The following is a 12,947-nucleotide window of genomic DNA, read 5'->3' as shown; positions in this document are numbered from 1 at the left end:
CTTCATTTTCTAATTTTTCACTCTTTTTAATTTAAGTCATATGTAATTTTGTCCTTCAAACTCATATACTTACTACAAAATCATAAATTTTAAATAAAAAATAATATAACCTGTTGATAACTCCGTCATAGTGTAATCTTTTAAAAATATTATTGTTTAATAAAAGACGTGAGAAAAAGGAAACACATTTGGTGGACTTGGCTTTAGCAGACATGTCCCGTAAAAGCGCTTTTACTTCAATAGTGCGTCAAACAACTTCAACGCCAAATTCTCTTCCTTCTTTTCCCTCACCTCCCAGTTCCCACACTTGAGAACTTGCAGAGATAGAAGAAGAGCAACTCAGAAAAAATACAAACAAATGGGGGATTCTCGAGTGGAGACGATCTCGAGATTAGCACAATGGAGAATCGAAAACTTTGGACCTTGCTCTTACAAAAAATCCGACGCTTTCAAGGTCGGTATCTGGAACTGGTAAGTTGTTCACCACAGTAACATTATATATACAAGATTTTGGCTTTTTGTTTTGATATCTGGGTTTGTTTGTATAATTGAATTTTGGGATTGATTAGGCACTTGTCTGTGGAGAAAAATCGGTATCTGTATATACGTTTATTTCCGGAGCCATCCCGTTTGTCAAAAGAACAACCTCCTATTGCTAGCTTCGTTCTTCGAGTTTCTATTGCTGGCGCTAACCGCAAACCTTACATCTCTCCAGGTTTGTTTATTTATAGATTGGTATATTGTTACTGTACGTGGATGTGTGGAGGAGTTTTTGGGAGTCATAATCGTTTGATTACCTTTTTTTTTTTTCCCCCAAGTGGATGGTTAAAAGATATTGGAGAGGATAATAGGGATAATTTTCTTATCTGATCTTGTGATAAGATCACATACCCTTCAAGTTTTGTCAATGTTTAAATTGTTTGGCTTAAATTGTTTCCATATTTTTTATTTGGATGAGGTTGTGGACGTGTGTGGTTGGTTTATGTGATTCATCAGCGCTGTAGAACAAATTCAAATTTGAAAAAAGTTTTAACATGATATATGGCTTATGGCAAGTTAATTTGATATTTGCAGATTTAGCTGTTGATAGTAGATGCTATTTTGGTTTTATGTTGCAGTTCATGAGAGATTGCTTCGGACTTGTGAAGACTTTGTCTGGCCTGTTGATACTATGTTCCAGGGGCGCTTCATCATCGATGTTGATTTTCTAGACCTGAAAGTCTGTCCTCTGAATGTGAGTTCCTCTAAAATCAGTTTAGCGGTGGTGATGACGGTGTATATAAATGCATATTAGTAATTATTTTTCTGGTATTAAATGGATCATGAATCTATAAGTAATGCCTTTCACACTATTATATGTTACTACGTCATGCGTTTGAACACGGATAAGACTTCTGTTAATTAATTGTTTTCATGTCGAAACTTAGGGTGGGTTGCCCAGTTCTATATGGCCCTGTGATGGATTGATGCAACGTGTCTCATCCCAAAGCACTCTTCGATGCCTCTCCCGCATGCTTGATGAAGGCATCCATGCTGATGTTGCCATCCACGCTGCTGATGGCACTCTAAAAGCTCACAAGGCAGTTCTGGCAGCGAGTTCTCCTGTTTTCCAGAGCATGTTCCATCATAATCTCAAGGAAAAAGAATCCTCCATAATTAACATAGAAGACATGTCGGTAGAATCTTGCATGGCCCTTCTCAGTTACGTGTATGGAACCATAAAACAAGAGGATTTCTGGAAGCACAGGCTGTCACTGCTGGGGGCTGCGAACAAATACGACATTGCTGACTTAAAGGATGCTTGTGAGGATAGTCTCATGGAAGACATCAACTCAGCGAATGTCCTCGAGAGGCTGCAGGAAGCCTGGCTATACCAGTTGAACAAGTTGAAGAAAGGATGCTTGATGTATTTGTTTGACTTTGGCAAGATATACGATGTTAGGGACGAAATCAATAATTTTTTCAGGCAAGCAGACCGTGAACTGATGCTGGAGATGTTCCAAGAAGTGCTTACAGTTTGGAAACCGGTATAATTTGCCTTGTACGTTCTCTGTTTGGGATTTGGTTTCAGCCTGAGAGTTTGTATAGAATAGTGAAATCTTCTTAACTAGATATGTAATGAGTTTTTAGCTATTAACTGTGAGATTTTGAGTGTTGTAAATGATGTAAAACTTTGTTCTGGACTTGACAATTGTGTGTCATGGAATATGGATGAATATTCTTGTCTTTTGTTTAGTCCTTCTGCAAGGAGCGCTGGAGCGCAGACTTAAGGCTGAAGAACAGATTTCCTTCACATGTTTTAGTTTGGTGATGCCAATTTCTCAAATGGGCTGCCTTAGTATTTCTTTAAGGGTGTGTCTGGCTAGGGCTCTGGAAAGATAACTCCGATAATCAATCTTTAATTTTGGACATTCCTTTGTTTGGTTGTTGAGTAATAAAAGATTTTGGTAATCTTTCAATACCAATAGTGATTACTGTGGGTTATATAGGGGGTAATCAGATTACCACCTCAGGGGGCAGTATATAAAGATTATCAGCGTAATCTTAATTTTATACCCATTTTGCCTTAAATTAAATACAATTTCAAACACAATTGCTTTCAAATGTTTATCAAATAACAATCAGTCTAGACCCCGTACATTTTAGAATTTAGCTAAAACACTTCAATCACAAAAAGTTTAGAAATTAACAAAATACCTACAGCCACCAAAGACCACTGTCAGCCGCTAGCCACCATCGTCAGCCACTGGCAAAAGTCGCCAGATTGACTTACAACTGACGAGATTTGGTCGGTCGTGCGTCGGTAAGACTGTTTTCGGCTAGATTGAAGACTGAAAACAGCCAGATCATCGTGGATTTGGCCGAAAATGGCCAGAATAGATAAGTCGTTTGTGGCCGTTTCCAACCAGATCCATGATGATCTGGTTGTTTTCGGCCTTCAATCTGGCCGAAAACAACCAGATTAACATGGATGTGGCTGGAAATAGCTAGATCGCCATGGATTTGGCCGTTTTCGGCCAGATCCACAATGATCTAGCTGTTTTCGGCCTTCTATCTAGCCGAAAATAGCCAAAACGGTAGACAGCCAGCCTAATCTCATTGGTCTTGCACCGTTTTGATGACTAACGTCGATGGCAGACAGTGGTGGCCGGTGGTGGTCTTGGGTGACTGGGGGTATTTTATTAAAATTTAAACTTTGTTGTTGGGGATGTTTTAGCTAAATTTTCAAATATAGGGGGTTAAAAGAATTTATTTAAATAATAATAATAATATTATAATGGTATTAAAAAGGAAGGGCAATTTAGTAAAAACTTTTGTCAATAATATTTTATTCTTCCTAACCAAATATCTTAATTATTTATATCCACTAATCTAACCAAACATATTAATATAACATTTCTTCGTAATCTTTAAAGACAATCTATCTTGGTGGTAATCCTACATTTTCAATAATAAAACATTCCCCGAACTAAACGCATCCTAAGAGATAATCATTTTTATCCTCCTTATTTAATTAATTTCATTTTTAAATGATAATTTATATAAACGTAAATTTAATTTTATTAATTTTATATTTCCATTAAAAAACTCATATAAGGAAATTTAATTTTAGTCACCGTGGCAAAAACAATCCTTTTTGTCTTTGAAAAGGAAATACTGTTCGTAAAATTATTTTATAAAATATATGTCAATGTGTTTTCGTAAATAGCTATTAAATACTTTCTAAATAAAGCAAATTAAAATAATGTTTAATTTTTTTTTTAATTTATACCTAAAATGATTTCATACTTTTAGAACATTTTTTAATCTATTTTAAAATATAATAGATTCAAATTGTTTAAATAATATATTATTAAAAAAAATCCACACACGCACAAACGTATTTAAACTCCTTCCACATACTAACGCTCTCTCTCAACGTTAAAAACTACCCTCCCTCTCTCCCAGNGTAAGATAGATATTCCAGTAGAATCTTTTCTGCATAGCTGCAAATTCACTTTCTTTCTTTTCTATTTATTTCTTCATTGGATGCCTGTTACAGTCTGTTGAATTGCTGGTTGTTACATAAGTATCTTCTTTATCTTCTTTCTTGGTTCATTCTGTTGAAAATCTCTTGCATTCAACACATGGAATACTTTGGCATAGTGGTGACTGGTATCTATGATCAATTCTTTCAGGAAGGTCCTCGGACATTGGTGGGAGTAGCTACATTTGACTCCACAATTCATTTTTACAATTTAAAACGTGCATTACAGCAGGTGAACTGTTAGTTGGGCACTTTGCCTTTTTCTAGAGTTATTGGGTCATTCCCTTTTTTATTTTACAGAAATGATACTGGATAGTTTTTTGATGAGATTAATATATGACTTTTTGTGGAGGGGGATAAGAATCCCATTCCATTACACTGAACTGCCATTTTTTTTTTTTCCTATTCTTTTAAGCACAATTCCCTTGTAGGGGAGAGGGGAAAACGGGTCTGTCAAGAAGCTCTCTTTTATTTAATATCTCTGCCCAAAAGCTGGGATTTTTTATGGTTGCAAGGACTTGTAATCTTGCTGCAGAATCACTTGAAAAATGTTTCCAACTATTTTAATTTTCCATTTGTTGTTGCAGCCATTAATGCTTATTGTTCCTGATGTAGAAGATGTTTATACCCCTCTCCAAACAGATGTTATTGTTCAGCTTTCTGAGGTAAGCTCTAGACTTTAGTCCTTTAGGGTCTATTACTAGATTAGATATATCGTCATTCGAATTTAAACAATGATGGATGGGCTTCTGTTCTTATCTTTTGAAATTCTGAATGTCTCCTAGTAACTTTGATTATTCTTTTGATAATGTAGTGTCGTCAACATTTAGAGCTGCTGTTGGAGAACATCCCAACGATGTTTGAGAACAATAAAAGTGTGGAATCAGCCTTTGGTGCAGCAATCAAGGTATGCCATTTTTGTCCAGTTATAATCCATATTCCTGGTACTTCTTGTGTGCTTGGCATATTGCAGAAGTGAATCTATTAACAGTTCCATGGCAATGGGGGTGCGATATGCTTATGAACTATATCACAGTGTGCAGCTCCATTGAATGTGATGGCACAGGCAACATGGAGGTGCACACACTTAGACACTCACCTTATGGTCCACCAATCTATTCCAAACAATGAAGTCTCGTGTGAACCAATTTTAGTTCATTTTACAAAAGTTCCTTGCAATTCCATTACTATATAGGAGCACCTCTGCTTAAAATAATATGCTTAACAGATGTATTCAGCAAAGGAGATTATCAAGGGTTTTTATGTGAGAAAACTAGTAGCTAAGAGGTAGGAAATAGTCGGACAATATGATCAAGGATTGTGAATGTGTTGGAAAGGTGGGTAGGTTTGGAAGTTTAATTAGGCAGGGCTAGACTTAAATTCTAGATTGATGTCATTTAGGTTCTTACTGGTACTTGGATGTTTGATGCTGAAAGAGTTTAGGTTTCCAAAGCTAGGAAGAGTGTTTGGCTTTTATGGTAGTTATTTATTTATTCATCATATGGATATGTTAATACCTTCTAACTTTGTTCCAAGTTCAGGCTGGCTTTTTGGCACTGAAGGGTACTGGAGGGAAGCTTCTTGTATTTCAGTCAGGCAAGCTCATAAACCTATATATATTTGTTTGACTCTAACTTGATCTTGTTGTATAGTGCAATCAGTTGTGAATCACCCCTTCTTTATTTTGATTGGTTTTGCTCACATATATGACAAACAGAAAGGGGAAGAACAACACTTTGTCTCCAGTTTAATATATTTTGTGGAGTAGCTGCTGGTTTGTCATCAAAATTGAACTGCATCTGGCTCTTATTTTTTTATTTTTTTATTTTTGTTCAAGTTGGAACAATATGTTTATAGAGGAACCTTCATATATATTTATCACAAATGCTCATGCAAGTTTCTCATGTCTTCCACTTATCATCATTGGAAGTCTGGGAATTATCAACTAGATGATATTATTATAAAGCATACTAGTACGTTCCTGTGTGTTCTGATCATTGTAGCATTTTGCGTTCAGTCTTGCCATCAGCTGGTGTTGGAACTCTTTCTTCAAGGGAATCCGAAGCAAGAACTAATGTCTCAGTGGGGGAAAAGGTATACACATGTTCATACTTATTTCCTCTTGATGCCTGTTTCTCCTGGAGTTGTAGTACTGTGTTGACTTGCATTTTCTTTAGAAGTTGGTTGTTTTGTTCAGATAAAGGTGGGTGATTGTTCCTGTTAATGTGCAGTTGGGGAATCAGACATTTTCATTTGTTAGTGCTACTATGTACATTTTCATTTCATTGTTTCTAACCTTTTGCTAATATCCCTAAATCTACTGTTTCATTCACATATATACCCTAGGACTAAAGAATAAGACAAATGTGCTCATTTTGTTAGGACAATTACTGCATTAGAAATTTGACTTAATGCACCCTACTGGACTGTTGTTTTTCCAATATGCTTCGATATGCCTGATGGGGCTGTTTTTTCCTTTTGAATATGCTGGTGGTTCACCCTTCCTAAAAACTCATACCTACAAAAAGGTTTTAATTTTCAGCTGCTGACTGAAGTTAATTTTCTGCATGGCCACTCGCTCATGTTTAGTGTCTATTGTGTTAGGTTAACTTTTGGCCTCAAATTCTGTGTCTGTGTTGAATGAATTCCATGCTTATGATTATATTATTGTGCCACACTTCTTTCTAGACTGCTTTTCTTTTGCATTATTTGCATCTTAGTTTGTCATGGCAGGTTTAGCTTTTGCTTTCAATCCTAGGGCTTATATTAAGTTGTGCTTTGCAAATGGTCACAGTATGGTTACTATGTTCTAATGTATTTAAATCTTAAAAATAAAAAAGGGTTCCTGTTTCTTATTGTTGGAAACTATGTATATATAGTCAAGGGTATATATGTAATTGTAGTGTGTGTGTATATATTTGTTAGGTTGTACTGTTGAGAGAATTAAGTCAAATAAAAATTGAAAACAAAACATGGTATTAGAGCGGGACGCGTGAACCCTTAAACCCATTTCTTCGTTTTTTGTTTTCCGGCAATCGGCGATCTCCGGTGACATCTGAACGTCTTTGTCCATGGTTTCTCTCTCTTCGGCGATGTCTACCCTTAGTTTCTCTCTTTCCGGCGACGTCTGAATCTGTTCGAGGAACCCCGACTTCCTCTGTTATCTCCAGCAACATCTGGCCTTTGTTTCTCCCTTTTCGGCAACTTCTGTTCTCGGTTTCTCCCTTTCCGGAAAATGCTGGTTCTGTTCCAGCAATCTCTCCTCTGGTTTCTATCTTCTCTGTTGTTTGGTGCAAGTTGCAATCTCTCCTCTAGTTTCTCTCTTCTCTGTTGTTGTTTGGTGCGGTAAGCGTGGAGTTGTTGTGAATCCTTTTGGCTAGCTCTTTCTGGTTGTTTGAGATTGGGAAGCTTTTGTGTTTGCTTGGGTTGTTCGGTGTTGAGGTTGTTGTGAATCTGTGGAGTTGGGAGTTATTTGACATTGTCAATTGCTAGACAATATGGCAGAGGACGATAAGAAGATGGTTACTGAAATCGTCACTTCCTCCACCAAAATCACTGATCAGAAGTTATTGGGAAAAAAGAATTATATTCAATGGAAGCGGATTATCCGACGATATGTGTCCAACATTGACATGGGAGACTATTTAATCAAGGATCCACCTGAGGAAACAGAAAGTGATAATAAAACTCGAAAAAAATGGCTCATGGAAGATGATAAGCTCTTCAATCAGATTCAGAACACTCTCGATTCGTCTATGGATGATGTGATTGGTAACTGTGATACCGTCAAGGAGTTATGGGAGTATCTAGAGTTCTTGTATGTTGGTAAACAAGACCTGTCTTATGCCCATGAATTGTTATTGAAGATCTATCGAGCAAATATGCAAGAGAAGACGTTGCTCGAATATTTTACAGAGATAAAACAAGCCTTTGAAGAAAAAAGGGCTATGTTTCCTGTCCCTACTGATGTGAAGATGATGCAAGCACAAGAAGAACAAGTGGTAGTGCAATGTTTTCTGGCTGGGTTGAGATTGGAATATGAGATAGCTCGTACACAACTTCTTACTGGTGAGACACTTCCCTTTCTTACGGATGTCTTTGCTCGACTTCTCAGAGTTAGTAAGGGGGAAGATCGAGGAGTTTCTAAGGACAAAGAAACCCTTAAGGATCCTAATGTAGATCATGCGACCCTAGCTAGCATGAAGCCTAGTGATGGCAAAGGTAACAAAGGGACAAGTCGTGATACTGGGAACAATCGTGGTAATGACCCTCGTACTTGCTTTCACTGTGGTGCTGAGGGTCACGTAAAAAAGAATTGTTGGAAGCTCCATGGCAAGCCCTTGAATATGCAAGGCACTCAGAAGTTTGCTCATGTTGCAACTCAAGATGGTCTCCTACCCACCCTATCACAGGTTACTATCTCTGCAACAGAATATGCTCGCCTCACTCAGAATTGTTGCTCCCAGTCATCCATCCCATCGACTACCACTACATTAACCCAGTTAGGTAATCCTGCAGCCTGTTTGTCCACTTCTAGTAGTAACTAGGTCATTGATTCTGGTGCTACCCACCATAAGACGGGCGATACATGTATTCTCTCCTCATTTACACCTTCTCCCAATTTGTCTTCTGTTACCTTAGCTAACGGGTCTATTGCACCTATTATTGGATGTGGTACTGCCTATCTCAACAAATCTATGTCTCTCTCCTCTGTCTTGTGCCTTCCTCAGTTTCCCTTTAACCTATTATCTGTTAGTCAAATTACTAATGCATTGAATTGTGGTGTTTACTTTTTTCCTACTCATTGTATATTTCAAGATCTTGGGACGAGGCAGATTATTGGTAGGGGCCGTGTATCAAGTGACCTGTATATGCTCGATGATGTCTCCACTCCTGTCCCTCAACCTGTTACGTGTACAAGTGATTCATCTCTACCCATATTACATGGTCGCCTTGGTCATCCTCCCCTTCCCATTTTGAAAAGATTGCGTCCTAGTGTAGGGTCAACGTCACACCTTGAGTGTGAGGCGTGTCAGTTTGGAAAACACCATAGAGTGTCCTATAGCCCTAGGATAAACAAAAGAGCCACAACCCCTTTTGATGTTATACACTCTGATGTTTGGGGTCCTTGCCCTGTGTTGTCTAAGTCTGGATATCGATACTTTGTTATTATTGTGGATGATTTCTCACGTGTGACTTGTTTGTACTTTATGAAAAATCGTTCTGAATTGTTCTCCATATTTTGTACCTTTTATGCTGAAACACAAAATCAACTTATTTCATCTATTAAAATTCTCAGAAGTGATAATGCCAAAGAATACTTTTCTACACCTTTCTCCTCCTTTCTGTCTACTAGAGGTATTATTCATCAATCATAATGTGTTTATATACCTCAGCAAAATGGAGTTGAACGAAAAAATCGTCATTTATTAGAAGTCGCTCGTACTCTCCTCTTTCACATGAAAGTCTCTACAGAATTTTGGCAGATGCTATCTCTACTGCATGTCATTTGATTAATCGCATGCCTTCTTCTGTTTTGGGTGGTCAAATCCCGTACTCCATCATTTTTCCATCACAGCCTTTATTCTCTCTTCCTCCTAAAGTATTTGGATGCACGTGCTTTGTTCAAGATGTTAGACCTCATGTATCCAAATTTGAACCTAGATCCCTCAAGTGTATATTCTTGGGTTATTCCCGATATCAGAAGGGTTATCGTTGCTTTTCTCCTGTCCTAGGTAAGTACCTTGTCTCAGCTGATGTTTCCTTTTTTGAAACCACTCCATATGTTGAGTCCTCCATTCCATCTACTTCTCTTGAAGCACCCCCTGATGATCTTCTTGTTTACAACATTACCCATCATAGTCCTCTACCATCTCGTCTTCCTATCACCCAAGTATACTCCCGCAGGGTTCACCAGCACCATGAGACACCTGCATCAGCATTTGATCCACTGCCTCTATCGACTGCCTCGCCCTCGCATCCGGTTCCTCCTACCTTTGACCATGATCTTCCCATTGCTCTTCGTAAAGGTAAGCGCTCTTGTATCTATCCTATCTCCTTATTTGTTTCCTATCACTCTTTGTCTTCATCTTCCAAGTCTTTTATTGCCTCTTTAGTCTCTGTGTATGTGCCCAACTTTGTGTCTGAAGCAATTACTCATGATGGGTGGCGAAGGGCTATGGAAGAGATGTTGGCTCTAGAGCATAATGATATATGGGTTCTAATGGATTTGCCTGAAAATAAAAAGGCCATTGGGTGCAATTGAGTTTTCACAGTGAAGGCTAATCCCGATGGAACTGTGGCTCGGTTGGTTGCTAAGGGTTATGCCCAGACGTATGGTATTGATTATTTTGAGGCATTCTCCCCAGTGGCTAAAATGACCTCTGTCCTATTCATCTCACTTGCAACTTCATATTGTTGGCTTCTTCACCAATTTAATGTAAAAAATGTCTTTTTACATGGTGATCTTCTTGAAGAGGTTTACATGGAGCAACCTCCGGGGTTTGTTACTCAGGGGGAGTCAGGAAAGGTATGCAAACTGAGAAAATTTTTATATGACTTAAAGCAATCTCCACGGGCTTGGTTTGGGAGGTTTAGCGAAGTGGTGACTTAGTTTGGTTTACATAGGAGTGCTTATGATCATTCTGTCTTTTATAAGCAATCTAGTTCTGGCATCATTCTTTTGGTTGTTTATGTTGATGACATTGTAATCACTGACAGTGATGATGTTGGCATTCAGAGTTTGAAAAACTTTTTGGCTTTCAAATTTCACACAAAAGATTTGGGCACTTTAAGGTATTTTCTGGGAGTCGAGGTTTCTCGGAGTAAGAAATAGATTTTTCTCTCTCAACGCAAGTATGTGTTAGATTTGTTGACCGAAATGGGTTTAATTAAGGGGGTGTTTGTCTAAGCTTATAAGCTGGTCAAACTAGCTTATAAGCTGGTCAAACTAGCTTATAAGCTCTAAAATTAAGTGAACTTGTTTGTTTATAACTTTTTTTGTACTTTTTTTTTTTTTTTTTGCTTATAAGCAGAGTTTGACCAAGTACATTACCACATTATCCTTGTATAATTTTAAAATTCCATAGTATACCTTTGTTTAATGTAGTACCCTTTTTAGGCATTTTATAATAAAATATACTTATAAGCCACATTTTACCAAACACGTCAACTATTTATCAGTCACTTATAAATATTTTAACCAAACATATAATTGCTTAAAATTTCAAATGCTTATAAGCTAATTTTTATAAGCTCAGACAAACACCCCCTAAGGCTAAGCCATGTGACACTCCTATGGTTCCTAATGTGAGATTGAATGCTGAGGATGGAGAGATACTGACGGATAGTTGGAAAGTTAAACTACCTTACAGTAACCCGTCCAAATATTGCTTTTTTAGTGAGTGTGGTGATTTAATTTATGTCATCTCCTAGGACATCTCATTGGGATACGGTCCTCCATATTTTGAAGTATCTAAAAGGAGCCCTTGGACGTGGGATTCTTTACAGTGATCATGGTCATAATAAGGTAAAAGGTTTTTCAGATGCAGATTAGGCAGGATCCTCTGTGGATAGACGGTCTGTGACTGGGTTTTGTGTTTTTGTTGGAGGAAATCTTATTTCTTAGAAAAGTAAGAAGCAACCGGTTGTAGCTAGGTCAAGTGCAGAGTCTGAGTATCGGGTTATGGCACAAATTACTTGTGAGCTTATATGGACAAGACATCTTCTTAAAGGAATTGGGTTTGGTTATCCAGGGACTATGGACTTGTGGTGTGACAACCAAGCAGCCATACATATAGTAAACAATTCAGTCTTTAACGAGAGGACTAAGCATATAAAAGTGGATTGTCACATTGTACGAAAGAAACTTGAACAAAAGCTAATTGCTACTAATCATGTTAGAACAGGGGAACAACTAGCTGACATCTTCACGAAGTCTCTAGTTGGTAAAAGGGTAACATATATTTGTAACAAGCTGGGCATGATAGATATATATGCTCCAGCTTGAGAGGGAGAATTGGAAACTATGTATATATAGTCAAAGGTATATATGTAATTGTAGTGTGTGTATATATTTGTTAGGTTGTACTGTTGAGAGAATTAAGTCAAATAAAAGTTGAAAACAAAACACTTATTAAGTGGGGTGGTAGATTGAGTCAGAATCTGTTGTTTGGGTTGATACAAGGGGTTGTCTAGATGTTCCACCTACATACTGATTTTTCCGTGGTTCATTTGTTTCTTTAATTAATTCTATCTTGAAATTTTTAGTGAACTATACACAAGTTTTGGGGTCAATAGAAAATAATGACATGTTTTATGTTGAAAATATTTTTAATATGATTTCAGGACGTCCCTAAGTTACTACAACCAGCAGATAAAACACTGAAGACAATGGCAAGTGAACTGGCTGAGTATCAGGTAAACTTTAAGTAATTTGGTGTTTTATTGTGATTTTAAAGAAACTCAGAATATAGCCCATGAAGCTGGTTGAGAGTAATATTTCTTCCGTAATTATGTGTGCATAATGTGTCAAGCTAATTATAAATATTTGAACATTTTCCAGATTTGCGTCGATGTATTTATCACTAGTCAAACTTATGTTGACATTGCTTCTGTCTCTGTCATCCCAAGAACTACCGGAGGACAGGTATCAATTAATGCTTAATGGCCATATTAATATTCAGCTAAATTTTTATGTGCATCTCCTGCTGCAGGAAATGGTATCATATAGTATACGGGTCTGTCTCTATTTTGGCTGTAATCCTGTATCACCATACTAGCAGGATATATAAATTGAAGGAGTAATTTTTCATCTGAATTGATGGTTTCCCTGATTTTCCATCTTAGTGTCTGAGTTAGTCCCTAAATTCACTGAAACCTGGACAGATTCTTGAAATTTGCGGCTTTCACTAATGTGGTT

The 12,947-nt window shown here is 37.4% G+C and overlaps 2 protein-coding genes across 2 annotated transcripts; both read left to right on the top strand.

The window, feature by feature from the left end:
- Positions 1-224: 224 nt before the first annotated feature.
- Positions 225-2,244, top strand: LOC116140842 (BTB/POZ domain-containing protein At1g21780-like). The gene is made up of 4 exons (XM_031426415.1): positions 225-471; positions 570-715; positions 1,119-1,234; positions 1,428-2,244. Exons 1-4 carry the CDS (start codon positions 359-361, stop codon positions 2,031-2,033), a joined length of 981 nt encoding a protein of 326 aa, XP_031282275.1. The 5' UTR covers positions 225-358; the 3' UTR covers positions 2,034-2,244.
- Positions 2,245-4,127: 1,883 nt separating this feature from the next.
- Positions 4,128-12,692, top strand: LOC116140831 (protein transport protein Sec24-like CEF). The gene is made up of 7 exons (XM_031426406.1): positions 4,128-4,259; positions 4,615-4,692; positions 4,842-4,934; positions 5,569-5,623; positions 6,045-6,121; positions 12,374-12,445; positions 12,591-12,692. The coding sequence occupies exons 1-7, from the start codon at positions 4,128-4,130 to the stop codon at positions 12,690-12,692; spliced, it is 609 nt and encodes a 202-aa protein (XP_031282266.1).
- The last annotated feature ends 255 nt before the right edge of the window (positions 12,693-12,947 follow it).

This window comes from Pistacia vera, unplaced genomic scaffold (assembly GCF_008641045.1).
Source record: "Pistacia vera cultivar Batoury unplaced genomic scaffold, PisVer_v2 Contig381, whole genome shotgun sequence".
Lineage (NCBI taxonomy): Eukaryota > Viridiplantae > Streptophyta > Magnoliopsida > Sapindales > Anacardiaceae > Pistacia > Pistacia vera.
This window is presented reverse-complemented; position numbering and strand designations above follow the sequence as displayed.